This window comes from Mastomys coucha, unplaced genomic scaffold, assembly GCF_008632895.1.
Source record: "Mastomys coucha isolate ucsf_1 unplaced genomic scaffold, UCSF_Mcou_1 pScaffold7, whole genome shotgun sequence".
In the NCBI taxonomy this organism is placed as follows: Eukaryota; Metazoa; Chordata; class Mammalia; order Rodentia; family Muridae; genus Mastomys; species Mastomys coucha.
Genome location: NW_022196913.1, coordinates 47,106,279 through 47,127,302, shown reverse-complemented (window position 1 = coordinate 47,127,302; position 21,024 = coordinate 47,106,279). Strand labels below are relative to the sequence as shown.

General features: G+C 39.1%; 1 protein-coding gene across 5 annotated transcripts in view; it reads right to left on the bottom strand.

Annotated features, from left to right (window-relative positions):
* Phactr1 (phosphatase and actin regulator 1) overlaps positions 1–21,024 on the bottom strand; it is a 469,538-nt gene that overhangs the window by 437,723 nt on the left and 10,791 nt on the right. For 4 of the 5 annotated variants that reach the window (XM_031358161.1, XM_031358165.1, XM_031358160.1 and 1 more), the window contains exon 3: positions 3,608–3,754. In XM_031358161.1, coding sequence (XP_031214021.1) covers positions 3,608–3,754 — 147 coding nt within the window. Of the gene's footprint in view, positions 1–3,607; positions 3,837–21,024 lie in introns of those variants that run through there. The other variant, XM_031358163.1, reaches the window with a different exon arrangement.

Below are 21,024 nucleotides of genomic sequence, written 5' to 3'. Positions count from 1 at the left end.
AGGGAGAGGGAGAGGGAGAGGGAGAGAGGGGGAGAGGGAGGGAGCATATCTTCTTATGTGCCATGTATTATTTGGGGAGGGGGCTTCAGACACTCTAAAATTAACCCTGAGCAAGCTGGAGTTTTGTATTGACTTCTCTTTAAGATATTTTACACATATTTTAATTCTTTTCCATCCCACTAATGTTTCATTCCCTCCAGTGCATAATTATATAGAATAGTGTCACCTATGAACTGAATATATCATATGATATATAGATAAGTGGAAGGCATAGGTAAGGTCCCTGCCTCATTGATGCAGTGAGTGAACGATTTCATAAGGCAAGAAGATAAATTCTCTAAAGCTAAATGCTTCATTATTGCTAATAGCTGAGTGAACATACTCCCCTGTTACAGAATGTCCCTTTGACACATTTTAATTTCTTAGGGAACATATGAAACCCACTCCCACTGTTCTAAATGAGACCTGATATCTAGATATCCTACAACGAATGTATTGTCTTCAGTTTCTTTAGCTTTGACATTATTATGTTCAGCAAACACCCATCTAACAATACTTACAACTTCTAAATGATGAGTAGTAGCTTAAAAAACCACAGATGGGGCTATTTTGGTCAAATAAAAGACATGGTTCAGAAAATTTCTGTTCTCTATCAGTCCACATATGAATGAAATTAACATTTCCACATAGTGGTAAAAGATTCATGTTTTGATACTGTTGTTTAATTGTAATGGGACTGTATTTTAAGAAGTATATTCTACACTTAACCTGTGGATTTGTTTCAAAATGAGGTTATTAAGTTCTGTCAGGGGCAGGGTATAGTTGGAAGAATGTTGAAGTGTTTGATTAGTTTTCAAACTGTCCAGTCCACTTTAATCCAGCAACTGAATGGGTTAGTGCCCAAGTTTGTACCCAAGATAATCAAGTAAAATGAATATATTTGTAGGTATCTCCTTCAAACATTGCAAAATGTGTAAAATATTGAATATGGACTTATACACAATGAAGGGGGCTTGAGGAGGCAAATCCTTAACAGAAGTACTTTATAAGAATGAGAATTTACTCAGAGATAGCAGAGAGTAACTGCGTGTTTGGGAGAAGGAGGTAAAGGTACTTGTCTGGCTAGCTGTTTATAAATTGCTGTTCAGAGGCAAACAGAATCCTTGCTCTGCCCAGATTACACAGTTTCTTGGGAGTGTGCAGGCTCTTCTGTTCAGCAGCCCTGATAACGACACTAATAGCTTAATTACAGCTTCCTGCTTAAGGAGATAAACAAGGCTGTTTGCTTTTTCTCTTTCTTTAAATCAGGGGTTACAATTACTTTTAAATGCTGTGGAAAGGCACATCTGTGTGTGCATCTACTTTGTTAAGAAAGCAACCAGAAGCCAGATGGAAAGTAAAGAAAGCCCCAGGAGTGAGCAGGCAGCCTAAAATTAGAGAGATGGGGGAGGAGGGGGGAAATGTCCCATTTGAGCATGGAGCAGTAGACATAAGAGAGGCACAGAAAACAGGCAAGAGTGGCACTTTGGAGGTTCAGGAATTGAAAAGTTTTTTTGGAGTACAGGTCTTCCACAGTTTTCCCTTATAATTTAGTCACAGAAACCACAGGAACACTCCTTTTTTTTTTTTTTTTTTTTTTTTTTTTTTGCTGTTCCTCTGGCAGCCTTGTCTTTGCTTCCCTGTCCTTTGCTTCAGCACCGGGGAGAGGACAGCTCCTCAACCCTCCCTACAGAGCTGTGTGGCTGCCCTCCTCCAGCGTTTCTCTAAATAGTGTTTGTCTTGTCAGTGTGCCTTTAGGGGTGCATTAAGAAGAACACAGGAGGGATTGGGTCCACGTCTGGATTGTTTATTTCCTGATGAAATGAAGACATGCCCTGCCTGAACCAATCTTTTAGTTGGACTCCATTGCAATCTAAGTAGAATAAAAGATTAAGTCATTGGTTTGAACCTGTGGCTTAATGTCATTGAGTAGTAGCTAAAACTCGATCCCTTTCTTCAGTGCCTTATTTTATTGCTTCAGTATAACCCTACTAGGGAGCTGAACAATCTTCACTAACTATACTCTAGTTCGTTTTCTTTCCTACTAAATAAATTGAAGACACCCAAAATTCCTAAGATCATTAGCTAGAGAGAACAAGGCTGGTCCTTAAAGCACTTCCTAGTTCTGTGGAAGACCTCTCTCAGAAACATGTGCTTGACCTGGAAAGTGCAAGCAGGGATTCCCAGAGAAGTTCCAGGAACTACTGTAGCATGTCAACAAACAATGACCCAAGCTCTACAGCAAAGGACTTTCCCTCCCCTCCAATTCCCAAGCCAAAGGCAACCATTGAGGACGAGGACGCTATCATAACACATCCTTTAAGAAGTCAAATCACCAGGGCAAGAACATACTTGATTATTCCAGCCCAGCCAGTTCCCATGTTTTAGCCATAAAAAATTTGCTTACTCAGTAACTCTCTAGGCAACAGTCTTATGTCTAAACCCTCATCCACATGACACCACATATATATTCTTTGCTTCAGAATGTGTGTGTGCATGCACGTGCATGTGGGTTGTGTGTACGTACACACAACACACACATGAAGACACAGACACACACACAGACACACACCATTTCAGTCCTTAAGTTTGAAAGTGGTGTCTGCTTTCTAAAACTTATTCTGAAATTGAGTCATGAGAGAAGCAGCTCTCAGTCTTTGCCTGGAGAGGAAAACACACAGGTAGGGCTGAGGGGTGGGAGCTATCCAGAAGTGTTCTGTCAAGTTAGTGGTGAACAACTTCTTCAGAGAGAGCAACTCCCGCTCTGAGTTTGGGCAGCAGCTGGGCAGCAGCGGTGGGGAAAAGACAGACTGCTGTTACTCATTAGGTGTCCCAGAGCACACACCTGCAGCAGGGTAACTTGGAATCTCTCAGTCCCCTTCACTTACCCTTCCCCTAACTCCCTTCTCCTCTCCTTCCTTCCTCATCTTCCTCAGCCCTCTCCTTTCTCCTCTCCTACCCTGCTCATCCTTTTCACTTAATTCTATCTGGGCCACTTGAAACGTATGGAATCACCCAACTGTATGCTGACGACCCACGCTTTCATCTTGACCTCCAAGGCAGCTTTCCAACCACTGTTCCCAGGTCGTCCCGCCCCCTCCCCGCATCAGTGAGGTGGCACCCTCCAGACAAAACCACCCGGTGCTTGAATGTCACCAACAAGTTCCACCCTGTAGTAGCCCCGCAGGCAGGAGCCTCACCCAGGAAGCCCTGTCATTCCCTCCGCCCACAGCAGCGCGGCATCCCTACCCCGCGCCGCTGGGTGATTTTTGGGGTCATTGTTACCACTGACACTTTTCTTCCTGGAAGGGGAAAGCCCGCGTGGGTGTCACTGGTTGTGTGTAAGGCTCTACGCGCTACCCTCCCCCATCCCTGCAATACACACTCTCACACACGCCCTCCCCACGCGGGCGACACAAAGGGAGCCAGTGTGAGAGCAAGGCGCCTGCAGGGCAGAAGGGCGCAGGGAGGGGGCACCGGGGAGGGGCGAGGACTGATCCGGCCCAGGGGGAAGGGAAGGAAGGAAGCAGGTGCCTGACACCCAGAGGAAGGCGAGGGGTGTCCTTACCTGCCCCCAGGTTAAAGGAGATCCTGGCCTCTGCGAGATATGGTGTGTCGCTCTTGGAGCGGACTCTTCTGATGGGCCGCCGGTCTATGTCATCCTCCGAAGAAGCCGCCATTAATGTGGGAGGCAGGAGCAGGGTCGCCCGGCGAGCTGAGAGGAGAAGGAGATGGAGAGAGGGGGAGGGAGAGAGGCGGAAAGGGGGAGGAGGGGAAAGGAGGAGGCTCACACACATAGAAAGGGGGAGGGGAGGGGGAAAAAAGAGGAGGGGAAGGGGAGGGGGGAGGGGGAAAGAGGGAAAGGGGGAAAAGAGGAAGAAGAGAAAGAAAGAGAGAAAGAGAGCAGAGAAAGGGGTGAAAGGAGAGAAAGAAAATCCGTTAAGGATTGGCGGACTGGAGCAAGATCAGGTTAGCCCCTGGTCTGTACCCAGGGCTCCCTCTAACTCAGCTCCCACTGCTGGGCCAAGGGGTCAGCGCTCTGGGCCAACACCACGCCTCCTGCCGCAGCCCTGTTTCAGTCACTGGCACAGATAGACTAATGCGAATAGGAAGACTCCAAAGCCAAGATGCCCAGTCAGCACTGTGCCCTCTCCCGCCAAATATGCTTCCTCACCTTTCACGCACAGGCGAATACAATCTCCAAGATCCCAGGGGACTCTCTAGCCTGAGGCTGCCTCAGAACCACATAGCCCAGTTTTTATGTTTCCAGCTGCCACTCCTGGAGCCCTTCACTCTTGCCCCTTGGCCTTGGGGGTAGGGCACCTACCATTTCTAGGACAAGCCCCCTGTTCTATCTGTCCCAACCAGAAGTGCAAATAAAGTTCGAAACAGATACAGCATCTTTGGAAGCTCTCTTATCTGCCCCTTACAATTTAGAGGTGGGAGGTGGAGGAAGGGTGTAGTCAAGTTTGGTTGGATGGGTTTTATAATTGATATTTTCAATGTAAATCAGGCTTATTCACAGAACCAATGGTTCTCTTCTATACCCACTAAGTTGTAGGACGTGGTTATCGCTACATCATACCTACTTAAGTGAACCCTCAACTTTTTCTGTCAGTCACATCTAATACAAATAACAATGTGTGCACTGGACTTTCTTCAGCAGCTCTGCACCATTATTCCTGAAGGAGAGGTGGCGATCAAAGGGCTTTGAATTCCTTTGAACCTTTGTACTGTCTGACTGTAACACTCCACAAAACACAGCAAAAGAACCAGAAGGCTTTCCAGGGGCATGAGCAGCACCCTGTTTGATGCTACTGCTAAACCTATGGATCAGCTAAACTCCGTTATGTTTGTCTTCCTGAATCTTCTGACATTATCTTTTTTTTTTCCTACCCTGGTGTCACTACCCTTCTGTGTGGTGCGTGCCCACCTCTGGTAGGTGGGCAACCTGATCTCCTTGGTACAAAGACCAGCTCAGTGTGGCTTTATGCCCTTTGCTCTCCCAGCCTAGGCTCTTCTCTTTACTGCAGATGTTGTTTTTTCTCATTTCATATCCACCCCACTCTGGGATCACCAGTCTCTCCCCACAGGTCTCCTGCCTTCATATAGTCATTATTACATTTGGCCTGGCTTGTCTTCTGCCTCTTCCACGGTCTTTGTGAATCAGTTTCTTCTTCTTATGGAACTCTTGGCACCCCAGAATTTCCATTTTCTTACTTCCTATTCCCTATCTCTCATTCCATCTACTGCTTCCTGACTTCATCTCTCTAACAAGGTCACTTTTAAAGGCTGCCAATGTCTTTCTAACATTTAAGTCTATTCTTTTCTTGGTCTCATTGAAATATTCCACAATCCGTCTTCCTTGAACTTATCTATTCCTTCGCTCTTCCAGTACTGAACCACATTCCTTACTACTTGGTTTCTGTCAGCCAGTTCTTTACAAATTAGTCTGAAATTGCTTGTCCTGGCATTCACTGCCTGCCCTCCCCCAATACCATCTTTATACGTTTCTCTCCCACTGTTTCCTTGGAGGCTACTTGGATTGCCTGCATCCAACTCATTTTGGATATATCTGCAACTTGTGTTAATGTGCTTCACTACAAATTTCTTCAAACTTTTCATGTATCCCAAAGAATGTGTTGCTGTTGTGAACCTACTGCTCTAGTTTGCATCCCATTACTGTAATAAAACACTGACCAAAGCAACTCAGAAGATGACAAGGTTTATTTGGCTTACAGGTTGTAGTCTGTTATTCTATCATCAAGAAATACCAAGGTAGAGGAACAGAAGGGAGGAATTGATGCAGGGACCATGGAGGGATGTTGTTTACTGGCTTGCTTCAAAGGTCACATACAGTTACTTTACCAAGATGACATGACTAGGTATGGTACCCCCCATAGTAGGCTGAGTGCTTCTCCATCAATTAGCATTCAAGAAATGCCCCACAGGCCAATCTAATGAAGGCAATTCTTCACTTGAGGTTCCTTCTTCCTAGGTGCCTCTAGTTTGTGTCAAGTTGATAAAAACTAACTAGCAGCCCTAGCACATGGTAAATGCTCAAAAGATACGTCTCAATAAAAGAAGAAAAAGAAGGGGGGATGAAGAAGGAAAGACAGAGTGAGTGAAGGAGCATTAAGTAACTAATGAGTACAGAAGTTGGGAGTCAAGTAAATGTCTCCCTGAATTCAGATACTGTAACTTCAATGAGTACAGTCAGTGTTGACAGGGTGTAGTTCCTAGGATTCATCATGTATAACAAAAGCCTAGAATGTTCAAGATTATATAACATATTTGTATGACCTCCTGTGTACTTGAACTCACCCGTGGCTCATTACTGTTCCATTTTAATGCTTTATCCAACATAAAATTGATGTAAAAAGCTGACCTGTCATGTTGAATGGAGAATAATGGCAAGAACCAAAAGTCTTTACATGTACATCACAGATTTAATTTCATCCCTAGTTGAATTTGAGAATGTAGCATAGATATAGGTGACTGGTTGATTTATTGATTGTATATATTTGGTGTACAACATCTATCTATCGATGTATCTATCATCTATCTATCTACCTCCTAGTCACCTTTGTATTTAAGGTTTTGAGACAGAATCTTGTTATGCCACTCAGGCTGGCCCTGGACTTATTCTATTGTTCACTCTGGCTTTAGACTCTCTATTCTCTGTCTCAGCTTTCCGATTGTTAGGATTACTGCTATACAGTACTATGCCTGGCTCTAACCACAATGTAAATTCACCCTTCTCTTATATTTGACTCATCATTATATCAAGTGCCTTCTCAGTGAAACACAACTTTTTCAAAAGAGTGGCTCTATTGCAATGGGAAAAGGTGGATGGGTCCTTAATACAAGGGTCTGAATGAAACTAGCCCCCACAGACTCATAGGGAGTGGCACTATGGGAGTTGTAGCTTTGTGGTAGTAGATGTGGTTTTGTGGAAGGAAGTATACTATTGGGGCTGGGGGTGGACTTTGAGGTTTCAGAAGCTCAAGCCAGGCCTAGTAGCTCATTGTCAATTCCTGTTGCCTGCAGATCCAGATGTAGAACTCTTAGCTACTTCTCCAGCACCATATCTGCCTGCATGCTAACATAAATATCATCATGATGATAATGGACTAAACCTCTGAACTGTAAGACAGCCTCAATTAAGAGTTGTCACAGTCATGACATCTATTCACAGCAATAAAACAGCACATAATCATGGCACACTGGTTTCAGTTCTTAAGAAGGAACAAAAAGTGACTGGAGAGAAGGCTCAGTGGGAAAGAGCACTGACTGCTCTTTCAAATCCCAGCAACCACATAGTGGCTCACAACCATCTGTAATGAGATAGGATGCCCTCTTCTGGTGTGTCTGAAAACAGCTACAGCATACTTACATATAATAAATAAATAATAAATAAATAATTTTTTTAAAAAAGGGCTGGAGAGATGGCTCAGTGGTTAAGAGTATTGACTGGTCTTCTGAAGGTCCTGAGTTCAAATCCCAGCAACATCGTGGCTCACAACCATCCATAATGAGATCTGATGCCCTCTGTGGGGTATCTGAAGATAGCTACAGTGTACTTACATATAATAAATAAATAAATAAATAAATAAATAAATAAATAATCTTTAAAAAAAGAAGAAGGAACAAAGTAAAGAAGCTCAAACATCTCTGGATGTTTTAGAAACCATTCCCCTGTAAATTAATGCAGGGCCTTTTGTTTTAAATGGCTGGGGTTCCCTCTCCTGTGTCATTCATGATCAATGTCTGAAGAGGAATGATAAAGTTGTCTGAAGGAGGAATTAGCCATAGATTTCCCTTTTTCATTAATTCCACTTACTGATTCTTGATACAGAAAAATACATCTGTGAAAAAATTCAATGTCTTACTCATTTAATACTTTAGATAATTATCAAGAACTAAGGCTGCTAATAGCTTAAGGTTTACCTTTCTTCATAGATGTTTACATTATTGCTAAAATGTTATTATTATTATACAAGGTTGGGACATATGGCCCTAGTTAGCCTGTAACTTGGTTTATGTACACAGGCGGACCTTTAATTTGCAATAGATCTCCTGCATTTGTCCTGTATGCTGGGGTCACCAGTGCTGTTACCACACCTGGCTACAAACATTTTCATATATAAGTTTACTGCAGACTATTTTGCTATTCAAGTACTTAAATAGGTAGATTTTTTATAAAAATTGTAATAAAATCCTATAGCTGGATGCACACTGTTGAATTCAATTATTATATTTTACTTATGATTGTTATCTTCCATTTCTTGCCTTTCCTAATATGCTTCTTTTTCTTTTGACTGTTATTCTATTTTTCCCAAGTTCCTTATTGCATCTTTTTATAATCTCTAACCAGCTCCTTACAGAGTCTGTCTCTCTTCCTGTATCCTCTTGTTTCCTATATGAGGAACTCATTGTGATAGTGTTACAATTGCATTTCCAGATTCCTTATCTATATCACATTCATAACTTCTTTTCATGAAATATTTGACTGGAATCAGAAGAATCCTGGAGTGGAACTCAAAGGAGATGGATCCCATCCAAGGATGAATAATATCTTACAAAATTAACACTGGGAGGAGGGAACTCAGTCATATCTTGTAAAAGTGTGAGGCCCAGATCACATGCAAAGGCCCTGCTCAGTTATAACACTCTATAGTTATTTGTAGCTATTGGGTTAGTGTCCTGATTAGGTTACACTTTTTGTTTAACACAAGCCAGAATCATTTGGGGAAGAAGATATTTCAGTTAAGAAAGTGCCTGAGTCATTAGAATGATCTGTAGGCAAGTCTGTAGGAAATTTTCTTGATGAATGAATGATTTGGGAGGACCTAACCAACAATGGGCTGCGTCACTCCTAGCCATGTGGTCCTGTGTTATATAAAGAAGCAGGCTAAATGACTCAGGTGGAGCAAGCCAGGAAGCAGCACCCTTCCATGGCCTCTTCTTCAGTTCCTGCCTCCAGGTTCCTTCCCTGACTTCCCTCAGTGGACTGTAGTTTGGCATTTATAAAGTCAAATAAACACTTCTGTGACCAAGTTGGTTTTGCTCATGGTCTTTATCACAGCAACAGAAAGGAAACTAGAAAGGTTATTATGTTCTTTTCCATTAAAAAGTCTCAGCCTCTTTTTGTCTCTTATGAGACATTTTCCTTTGTTATATAATTATAAGTAATTATGTTTTGGAAACAACATGCTATCTGTTAGTCTTAATTCATGGTATTCATATATGTACTTCATAGGACTGAATTCTATAAAATCTATCCCCTGTAGCATTTCTATCATGTGACAAACATTCATATGGTTGCATGGGGACTTATGTGGATATGAGAGTGTTCATCCAGAGAACTAAATTCAGTTATGACCTCAATAACTACCAATAAAAAATTTTTAAAAATTGCTTTTAAAAAATATCTACAAATATTCACAATTCAGGTAAGCACAATGTTTTCTTATTTTTCTAAAGCCCATCAAACAGTTAAAAGTCTCAGAGCCTTTTTCATATTATTTCACGAGCTGGAGCCAAAAATAGAAGTAATATACTAGGATCTCAAAATAAATTTTTTATGCATCTGTAATTTCTACAGAAGAGAATGGAGCCATGAATACAAACAAAATTAGAGTAATAGATTATTACTATGAAAATTTTGAGGTAAGAAAAAACTTATTCTTTAAAGCGTGTGCTTCCAGAATATCCTTGCATTAGTCAGTGAGATTTGACCTTTGTTTCTTTATTTGTTTTAGTATATCATTTCCTCAGGTATTCCAGGCTATTATTATACTTATAATCATCCTGCTTCAGCCACCAAGTGCTGGAATTTCAGGTATGTACTATCATTACTGGCCAAAAATGTCGATTCTGTATCTTCAGGCTGAACCTACTGAGTTAGAGTTTAAAGGATGAGATGGAATATCTAGATTTTTCAAAAATGTATTCAATATTACACTAGAGGTCCTGGATAAGTAAATAAGGCAAACAAAATAAATGCAAGAGGTAATTAATTTTAAAACAAGAATAAACATTTTTTTAGTCATTATCTATTAGACTTGTGAATACACAGAATCCTTAAGAATACACAGGCTGTTAGAAAGGAATACATTCCACAATATCACTGGATATGTTCCTATAAGACATTCATCTTCTATATAAAATTAGAAGATAAAATTTTAGTTTTAATTAAGATTTATTTATTTATTTATATTTAAGGGATTGGACATGCTTGTGCCAAGGTGCATATGTATCACATGACTGTGGATATCAGAGGAAAATTTGTATGAACTGGTTCCCTTCTTCCACCATGTGGGATTGAACTCAAGCTCTCAGGTTTAGTAGCAAGCCCCTTATGCACTGAGCTATCTCACTGGCTTGAAAATAAAAATTTTAAGGTACCACACATAATGAATGGCATTAAAATTGTCAAATAGCTATGAAGATTTTTAAACAAAGATAGTAATAATTCCACATAAAACAATGAAGCTCCATGGATATGAATTAAGAAGACCTAAATAAAATAGAATTAATATGTCATGATAGTTTTCATGAATTTAAAGGCAAACGTATCTATAGATTTTAAAAATATCTTCCTACAGTGTTGACTCTCATCACATCTATTCAGTATTCCACTAGAGGTCTTGGATAAATAAATAAATAAATAAATAAATAAGGCAAGCAAAATAAATGTAAGAAGTAATTATTAAGGTATCAACCTTTGAAAATTGCCCTATAGATCCAATGTAATTCCAAACAAATCCATGCATCTTAAAAGAAAATTTGACAAGTGATTTTAAAATGCATGTGGGAATGCAAAGAGAGACTAGTTAGCATGGTCTTGACAAATGAGAATGAACTTGTAGATTTCTAATGTAAGACTTAAGATTTATGAAAGCATAGAATACAAAAATAATGTAAGATGAGTGGCTAAATGGAAGACCTAAAAGCCAAAGGGTCTTGTGATTTGGATGAGGATATCTTCACAATATAGAAAGGCAGGGATAAATTTTGAAGTAAATATTACTTCGTCATTTGAATATTTACAGAGTAGAAAACCACTCTTGATCCCTTCCTCATACTAGATACCAAATCCAATTACACATGGCTTATGAACAAATATGTGAAATATAAAAGAATTTCTAGATGAAAATTTCTCTCATAGGAAAATAATTTTGTAAACTAGGAAGAAACTTTTAAAACAAATTTATAAGAAGCAACAAGCAGAAAAGAACAAAGAGCTACACTGATGCATTGAAATTAAAGAACTTCTATTCATGTCAAGACATCATCTGAAATGTAATATACCACATGTCTGAGGTATAATGAAAACATTGCAAATCAGAGAATGTTTAACACTAAACTCTTACTTAGAGAAAAGGAAAAGCCTCAAATCAAATATGTTTTTAATCTTACGAATACCTGGAAAAAAGAGAGAAGAGGAAAAGTTTCTAAGTGAAAAAGGAAGGAAATGATAATGATAAAAGCAGAAGTCAATGAAATTGAAAACAAGAAAACAAAAGAAAGTAAATAAATTAAAAATATATTCCTCAAAAAATCAATAAAATTGATTACTTTCTGGAAAAACGAATAAAGAGGGAAAGACTGAAGAGATAACTCTTCAATGTAAGGAATCAGATTGGGGTTCTCACTGTGGACACTATAAATGTTAAGAGAATAAAGGGAAACACTGCAAATATCCTTTATGCTTGTCGAATTCCTTTGGAAAACTTGGAATATGTTTATATAAATAGAAGTAAACCTAAAGTTATCCTAGAACATGTCCAAAGCAGAATTACTATGATGACCCCAAAGTCAGAGGCAACCAAAACAACATTATCTCTTGGCATTGTTCTTAGATTCCTGCTATAGGCAGATGGTAAGGCTCTTCTGATGAAGATTCCCCACACTTTGCATGCAGGTTATAGCTAAATCAACTTCAGCTGACCAGGAAACTCTCACCCTGCTGGGTACCTTATGTAATGCCAGAAGGTGACACAGACTGATGGGGAAAATCAATTATCTCATGCAGAGCTGAACCTGCATGCTATAATACTGATCCGCCTGACATGATAGTCCCACTGGCGTGATAGTGGCATAGTGGTTATACTGGTAACCAACTGCCATACGACTAGCTATGAGGCCTGCTCCATACAAGGGATTTCATGTCTGATACTGGTTAGTAGTCCATGATTGGAAAGAACATAGACCCAAGGAACAACCTACTCTTGTGGTTTTGATAGGTGATCTTGTTGTGAAACTACCTTCTAAATATTCATGTTTAGATCTATCCATTTGTGTTGCTTTCAACTTTGGTCAGAAAAGCTTTGTGCAGTGGGTAGTGGTTAATATAGTGACTCATAACTAGTTAAAATGTCACTTATAACTAATAACGAATGCTTGAGTGCAAATAATCATCTACATTTACTTCCCCCACTCAAGATGGGAACATTATGGACATTGGTGGCACAAAGAATGTATGAGCTGGCAGATGGAGCAGAGAAACAGGGAATGCTGAGTTTTAGACATTACATATCTGTCACATGGACCAACTCAGTGGTTGTAGATGACTTGGAGCATTTTGAGAATGTTCGTATTATACTATACCAACATTTTGTGTTTTTATTGTTTATTTGACCCTTAAATTGGGGATATTATTTTAACTATCTCTGGTATCTACACTTTTTTAAATTTTTATTTATTTTACATGTATGAATGTTTTGCCTGTGTTCCATATGTATGATTGTAATTTTTATCAATTTCTTTAAGAATTCTCTGTAAGTCTGTATGTAGACACTTAGCTCTTATTTTTTCTAATTTTTTCTTATTAAAAGTAGGTTTTAACACATATACCTTTCATTTTCTTTTAAGTACCCTGTTCTGACAACATCATAAGGTAAAAATAATTGCTAGAAGTTATGCTTTGATTTAAGGTTAAAATGAAAGGAGAAAATGACAGGAATAAGGAGCCTGGTTGATGAGGTTTGCATGGATTCAAACTGGGATAACGTGGAGACAAAGGTCTATGATGTCCACTCATGAAAGCTGTTACACTAAAAGAAGACACTCATGAGTCCTGATGGTAAGTGAATGAGAACAGGTAAGAAATGCATGCACACATGAATGAATAAATGAATGAGTGAATGAGTGAGTGAGTGAGTGAGTGAATGAGGAAAAGAGATAGCTTTTGTTTTTTTCTCAGTGGGATGCTAAGAGCTAACTTATTAGTATGGAGACAGGTATTGTTAAAAGCCATCATTTTGTAACCATTACAATGCATATCAATAAATATTAAGCAAGGGGATATAAATCAAGAAAAAAACCAACAGAGTTGCTAAATCTAGAGGAAATTTTGATGAAGATGAGTGTATTATTGGCTTTAAAGTTTCCTCTCCCACATTCATTCCTTTCAAGGTAGAAACTAGACAGGATCTTGCCTGTCAATGAAAATGTTCACCTCTGGTGAAGAAGAATTGTGTTTTAGGTGTCTCCACATATGGTGCTTAGAGAAAAGTGTGATGTTACTTTTGGAATATTCTAGCCTAGAAAAAGCAAACTTAAGTCTCATCACCATAACATGACAGATAATGCTGAATTAGGAGTGGTCTGTTAAAAAGGGAAAGAATAATCATGTGGTTCACAAAGGATGATGTCATAAATGGTAAGGGTGTAGAAACATTCCAGGGTCAAAATAAGGCATGAGTCCTGACCATAGACTGGGCTTTCCTGGACCATAACCTTAGGCTGAACTGACTTTGGTCTGGATTTTGTTCTGGAGCAGGGTGGGCTTTAAGGGATGTTCCCAGTCAGCTTCCACTGAGATACAAAGAGCAGTTTATATTAAAACATTACTGTAGCTGATAACCGTGCTGTGGTTTTAAAATAACTATATGTACATTTGGATGAATGGATAGATGGGAGATCAAGAGGTGACAGATCTCTTATGGAAACAGTAAAGGCAACCAAATAAACCCAGGAAAAACATATTCATTCTTTTCTCTTTATGAGAATTTCCCAGAGGTTAAGTAGAGAGGAGGGCCTGCCTTTTTTTAAAAAAATGTATGAGAAATTATCATTCTTAGGGAAGCCCCGAGTCTGTGGACAAACAGTATTAATATTAAAAGTATTTTGTTTTAGATTAATTGGAGGCTCTTGACATTTTGTTGAAAATTGAGTCTTGTGTACTTTATTTAAGCAGATTAGGAATCTGGGCCGCAGGAATGAAACACACTTCACCACTTGGCATATCTGATAAGATTTAGAAATGTAAGCCATGCTAGACATCACAAATGAACCCAGTACAATGTCACTAGGGAAAACTATCCTGTAGAAAACACGATGTATCAATGATACAAATGGATGCCATTGACTCCTATACAACCCAGTCTATAGTAGTTACTTCTACATCTTAAGCAGGTTTAACAAAAAGACACCAAGAATGTTCATTGGGCTGGGGTTTTGCTACCACTAAATTTAGTTTGCAGATCCTGGAACATCTTTATTTTTTAGACATAACATCTTTTTGTAGAGAATCAAAATATGCAAAAATGTTACTGGTGCCTTTTAACTTTTACTCTTCACTTTGTCTTTAAAGGAGCTCTGTCTTTGACACACTCCTGACACCAGTTCCGCTTTATCCTTAGTAAATTTATGAGGGTCCATAACAGAGACTGGATGGCTGCTTTCATTTTACTGTTTCTTCCCAGGTTCTAGGATACACAATCTTTCTACAAGTCCCCATTTAAGTCTTACTTGTACAATATTAGGAGTGTGCTGTCCGCCTCAGAGTCTATCAGAGTAGAACCAGATGACCATGAAATCCACACTCTTGCTGCCACAAGCAGTCCAAGGCAGGTTTCCAAATGATAGGTCCACTTATGGACACTGAGGTAGCCCTGCTTTCTAGCTATATAGGACTAAGGACTTTGCTCGGAGTTGTCTATGAGGCTAGAATATCTATTTTCTCTTGGGTTGATGCCTGCATATAGAGGGATGCAAGATATTAGTTAACTCGCCAAACAGGCCTGGTGGCAATCCTCTTCCAGAGGGCTTATGTTTTACTTAATGAAAAATTGTACCTAATTTGAAACTGTTTATTTGCATGAGATGTATTAATAAAACCTGTTTGTCTTTCTCCAATTCCCCATCTTTGCATGTCCGACTGCCCGATTTCTGTGGCTGAAATAGTTTTATCCCCACTGCTACACTTCTGTACCACTAAGAAAACTAGTTCTGCCCTCTGCTTACCTCTGCCAACCTTACGGCCCTTATGGTTTTCACTTTACATATACATTTACACTTTATATAAGAACATGTAAGAAAGATGATGGTGATATTATATTCCTGTCAGCAAATATGAAGTACTATTTAAAAACACAGATGTGAGGTCAGCCTTCCTGAATTTGTATCCAAATTCCATCCTTGTAATTTCATGATTTTCATACAAATCAGTATCTCTGTGCATCTAGGAGACCAACATAGCACTCAAACCTTACAGTCTCCATGGGGATTCAAACACATAATCCTTATTAAATCTTTGGCAAAAAATATTTCTGATAAACCTTGACTGTATGCAAGCTGTTATTACTCGCCAGCGCAAAGCAAGGCTATAGCTGTGAAGTTAAACCTTGGCACAATTCCAAAGCTTGATAGCTATCAGATTTACTTAAAAAAAAAAACAAAAAAACAAAAAAAAAACCTCTCTAAGCTTTGGTTCTCTTGTATGCAAATGAGAAATAAGATGAACTCTTTCACTGGGCCTTGAGAGGATAAAACATTATGTAATAAATGTAAAACACCTAACACAGAGCCTGACAAATGGTGGGCGGACAACAAATGTTCTCTGCTTCCTTTCCTCCCAGTTTCTTAAAGTAGACACTGTGCAGAGTGACTGGGGGCTGGCTGCTAAGCCGTGCTAGGTGCAGAAAGGAAACTGTGTTTCAGGCCTTGCACACTGATTTGAGTCAGAGAGAAACCCAAGCAACCTCTATTATTTAAATGTTGATCATGCCTAGATAAAGTCTATGTCACTTTCCAGGTCACACTCACCAGGACGGCTAACAGCAAGCCTTATTGTTTTAATTGTGTATTTTCTACATGATTAGTTTTAAATATAGATGGTAATTAATGACATAATTTAAGGTCTTAAGGCTTTCCAATCCCTGACTCATGTTCACTGAGCAGAAAGGTGACATATACTTGGCATTAGCCTTGTGCAGCAAACTGTTTGCCTTGTTCGTTTGGAAGTCACCTCAAAGTAAAGGCTGCTAGCTTGAGTTATTAGAGTCACTTTACAAGAAGATGATAGCATTTAGAGATAGGAACAGCAGTGTTCTGCTTACTTTTTTTTTTGTTGTTGTTATTTGACACAAGCCAGGGTCATCTGGGAAGAGAGAATAACAACTGAGAAAATGTTTTCAATTAGATAGGCTTGTTTGCAAGCCTTAGGAGGAGGAGGAGGTCAGATTTTAATGGTTGATTTGGGAGGGTACTGCCCACTATGGATGGTGCCACCCGTGGGCAGGTGATCCTGGGTTGAGTTAAAGATTAAGCTATGCAAGCCATGAAGAGCAAGGCAATAAGCAGAGCTCTTCCATAGCCTCTGTTTTACTTCCTGCCTTGAGGTCCTGCCCTGACTTCCTTTCATGATGGACTATAGGATGTAAGGTCAAATACATTTGTTCTTCCCCAACTTGCTTTTGGTTGTAATGTTTATCACAGCAATAAGAACCTGACTAGGGCAATCAGCCTTGGCACTGGGATCCTGGGTTTTGTCTAACTCCTCTGCCACATCTCGCTATGTTATCTAGTTAAATATTCAGCTCTCACCCTCAACCTTCTAGTCCCTCGAAATGTAAGAAACTACAAAGCTAGGAAGACTTAAGTTTGAATCCTGGCATTATAGTTGATACACACACACACACACACACACACACACACACACACACATCCACCCTTCTAAGCTTTAATTTCATATGAATCAGGGAAATAAACTTTAACCAGTGATAAATTTACTGTTGTCAGTGAGACGTTCATGCATAGCTTCTGGTGTATGTTAGGTATTAATAAGCAATGCTTGCTTTTTCTTTCTTCCCCAAGGCTTAGTTTTATCATCTGTAAAATGAACCAGTTGAATGTAGCAGTTTCTGGCTCTAACGTTCTATCATTGCCATAACTACACTGTTGAGTAAAAGATCAGAAAGACCTGGGTAGCTGTTGGTGTGTCTTCAACAAGAAGAAAGACACGCTGTTGTTGGGAAGTTGGGATCAGACTTTCCTTAATGGATGAGTCGGAAGCAAAGACTTGCCTAGGACAGACTAGGTGGATGTTTTATCTGTGTTCTGTTGTGTCTACAGATGGGCTACTGATGGTAATCAGATCACAGGGCATTAGTCACTCTGTCTAGTAAATAACAAGAACTGATTCAGGGATACAGTCCAGCTGGCAAAGTTACCTTTGGGGTAAAACCAAAACACAAAGGACCAATCTTCCTTCGTTCAAACTGTGTCTAATCCATAGAGAGTATCAACAGTCCTTAGTTTACATGAATTTTTATTAATTTTAAAATTAAAATAGAGATTAAAAATAATTCATGGGTCTTGATTTAGATTGAGAGCACACACCAGGGTGCATTAATGTGCATCACAGGGCTGTGAGCATAGGCTCCGGGGTGTAGGATCACTTATTTTAGGTGATGAGGAATACTTCAGTTTGGTTTGATTTGATTTTCTGGCCTGCACTTTCTAAATTTTCTACAACTATTATGAACTGTATTGGTACTGAGGAGAAAAAAAGTGAGTTATGAGTGTTGCAAGAAATTCTCATGGAGACCTAGGAAAGTTGCTCATAGGTAAATCATATACTGTCTAATTCAAGCTAAGAATGGAAGTCTCTCCTCCCACTGTAATAGTTTCCCAAGAAAGAAAGATTAAACGATCCTCTAGGGAGCTTCACCTACAGAATAAGTACACAGAATGACTGTGGTGCTACATTCTTACCATTCAGCTCTGGAAACATGCTGCCTCTGAACGTGAACTGTGTGAGCACTCTAAATTTTATTTGTCTGCTCACAGTGTGTTTGTGCTGGTAACTTTGTTCATCCAGAGAACACTGACTTAGAAGATGTCATGTAGAGGATCACGAGGCTCAAGATTTTAATTACAGCTTCATTTGCCTAGCTGTGGGACCTTGAAAAATTACTTGATCATTGGAACATGTATAGAATGGGCATGATAAAAATACACTATACAAATTTCCCTTTTGTGAATTTGATGAGACAATACAAAGGCCCTGATATAGAGTGAGGACTCCTCTCCCGTCTATTTTTCTTTGCAACTTTAGGCTGTTGAGTGAACTTGGGTTATGGGCTCAGGATGGAAATCAGTTCTGTAGGGTGTTTGCAGTGGGTTCTGGCTTTTCAAAGATCAAGTTAAGATTGGGCTAAGGCAAGTACCATATTCTTGGAGCAACTTAGTCAACAGACTGTGTTTAATCAACTAAGCAGAAGACCTAGGTCTACATTAATCCAAAAGAACAGTAAGGCCTTTTTTTAACAGCTGTAGCAAACCCTCTTGTTTCTCCTCTTCCCCAGTGTCCTGTGACAAGGTACAGTTCTTCTATGGTGAATGAGCTCTTTCTTAGATACTCTTCTTGGTGCTAACTCAGAGCTTGGCTTCTGATGAAAACCTAATCCAGAATTTGAAATTGTCTTGGTGACTGCAAAAATTTGCTTCATATAAGTGTTTAAAATGGACTATTAATTTTCAGTATTAAAAGAGTGCTAAAAGAGAAAATATTGTGTTTATAGCCCAAAGTGTAATTTAGAATGTCTCCTGACAATCTCTTAGTCCTCTAAATAATATAAAAGGAATGATTAAGGTTCAGAAGAAATACAACTCAAAAACATTTGTAAAAAGCTGCAAGCAGATAGTTTTCAAGAATTATTGCACCAAACTGAATATTTTAGATTGTTCTCTGAGATCTCAACACCAAAACTTTGGTCCACAGATCTTATTTCATATTGGTGATTACATTGACTCTAGAGTCAAAACACTCTCTGATTTCAATACATTCTAAATTATTTTTCCCCTTCTTGATTCTCATAATCCTCTCAATGAAAAACTTTGAATACACAAAGGTAACATTTTAGGGCCTTTTAATGTACTGCTACCTCAGTATCCAATTGTCTGACTGTTACACACATACAAAGAATCTTCATGACTCTAGATCCTACCTTCTGAATTCTCCCAGTTTGTTCATTGTCCAATTATGTTTGCATCACTGCAGGAGCTGGTGGTTCTCATGGTCTTAGCCTTTTTATCCCTTATCAACCCTCATATCAGCGACTTTCATAAAAATACATCTAAGCATGGATCCCCATGGTGCTGTATTCTTTAGCAGACTCAACATCTGCTTTGGAACTTCTTAGTTCAGCGAACAAAGTCTTGAACATGTTGGCTTCTGCCTACTGATCTAGACTCTTCGTTTATAACTCTGCACCTATGTCCCATCTATGCCCCTTGCAGCAAACACAGGACTCTAATGGGTCACTGTCTTCAGATGCCGTGGCTGCTAGGAAGTCTTAAGAAATGGGCAAGGTAGCTAATATTACCTAACGGTAAAGCTATAAAGAGGAAGCTTTTGGAATCATTTAGTAAGTTTGTTTCAACATCAATTCTATAGGTTTATTTTTTTATGTGTGTGTGTGTTTCACCTGTATGTATGTAAGTGCACTGTGTACATGCCTAGTACCCCCATAAATCAGAATAGGGTATTGAATCCCCCTGCAATTTGAAGTTATGGGAAATTGTGAGAAGCTACATTTATGAGCCACCATGTAGATTCTTGGAACTAAATGTAGGTCCTCTGTAACTACTGAGCCATTGTTTCAGCACCTTCCCTAGTATTTTTATATTTTAAGATTTCCTCACATTTTCTATGTGCTTAGAAATTTAAATTGGGAATCAACAGTAGTCAAGAAGAGATGGAATGAGGGTTGATCTCTCTGGGAAGGTTGAGCCTGGCCCCTTTCTTTTGAGGAATGATAAAATTAAAGGGGAAGTGACATCAGAGTAACCACTTGTTATATGAATACTAGGTGCTTAATATTTCACTTAATGTTCTACATTTATTTGTTCACTACTTAGAAACTGTATACTCCTATGTCACATCCATGCCTTCTGGGAGAGCTAGAGGCTGTCTATACTATTATCCAATAACAGTCAATAAATGATCTTAATCCATTTTCTATCGCTCTACTTATTTCTTTGTACTGCTTGTCCTTGGGCATAGTCCATAAAAAATGCAGTGCTAGCTACATGTTACTCCCTCTCAATTAAATATTCCTATTTTAAAATTTCTAAAACACAATTGAGTAAATACACTACCACATTAAGGGCATCCACGCACTTTTCTGGATATCGTATGCTGTATGGCAGTTTGTTTTATTTAGTCCTCAAATTTGCCCTTTGGATTAAGAACTCTTGAATTGATTATCATTCTGCATTAGAAATGCAGATGGGAAGCAAAAGAGATTAAATTCTTGGTCTAGCTACACAAGCTGGGAAGTAGATATCACTATTTTGAACTCAGGAACACTGGAGGGTAATGGTGAGATCTCAAACACAGTGATTAGCCTGTAGTCAATATTGGAGGCTATTTGATTCCCACCATCAAGTTTTATGTGCCATCATTGTAATGGTAACAGTGTGATATTTAGAAAAGGGACAGAAAGTAAATATTAAAAGTAAATAGTTTCAGAGACTTAAATAGTGTTCATCTCTATGCTTTTTTTTTTGTCCTTTGCCAAGGGCTTTGATATTCCAATTCTGAAAGAGAAACCGTTAGATCTTGAAGATCACCTATCTTTTCAGACAGAGCACTTCAAAGTTCTGCTTTAACATATTAATGTCCATTCAGGAATTTCACTCCTCTGTGTGTCAACGGCTCCCTGGGAAATCATTAAACATGTTGAACAT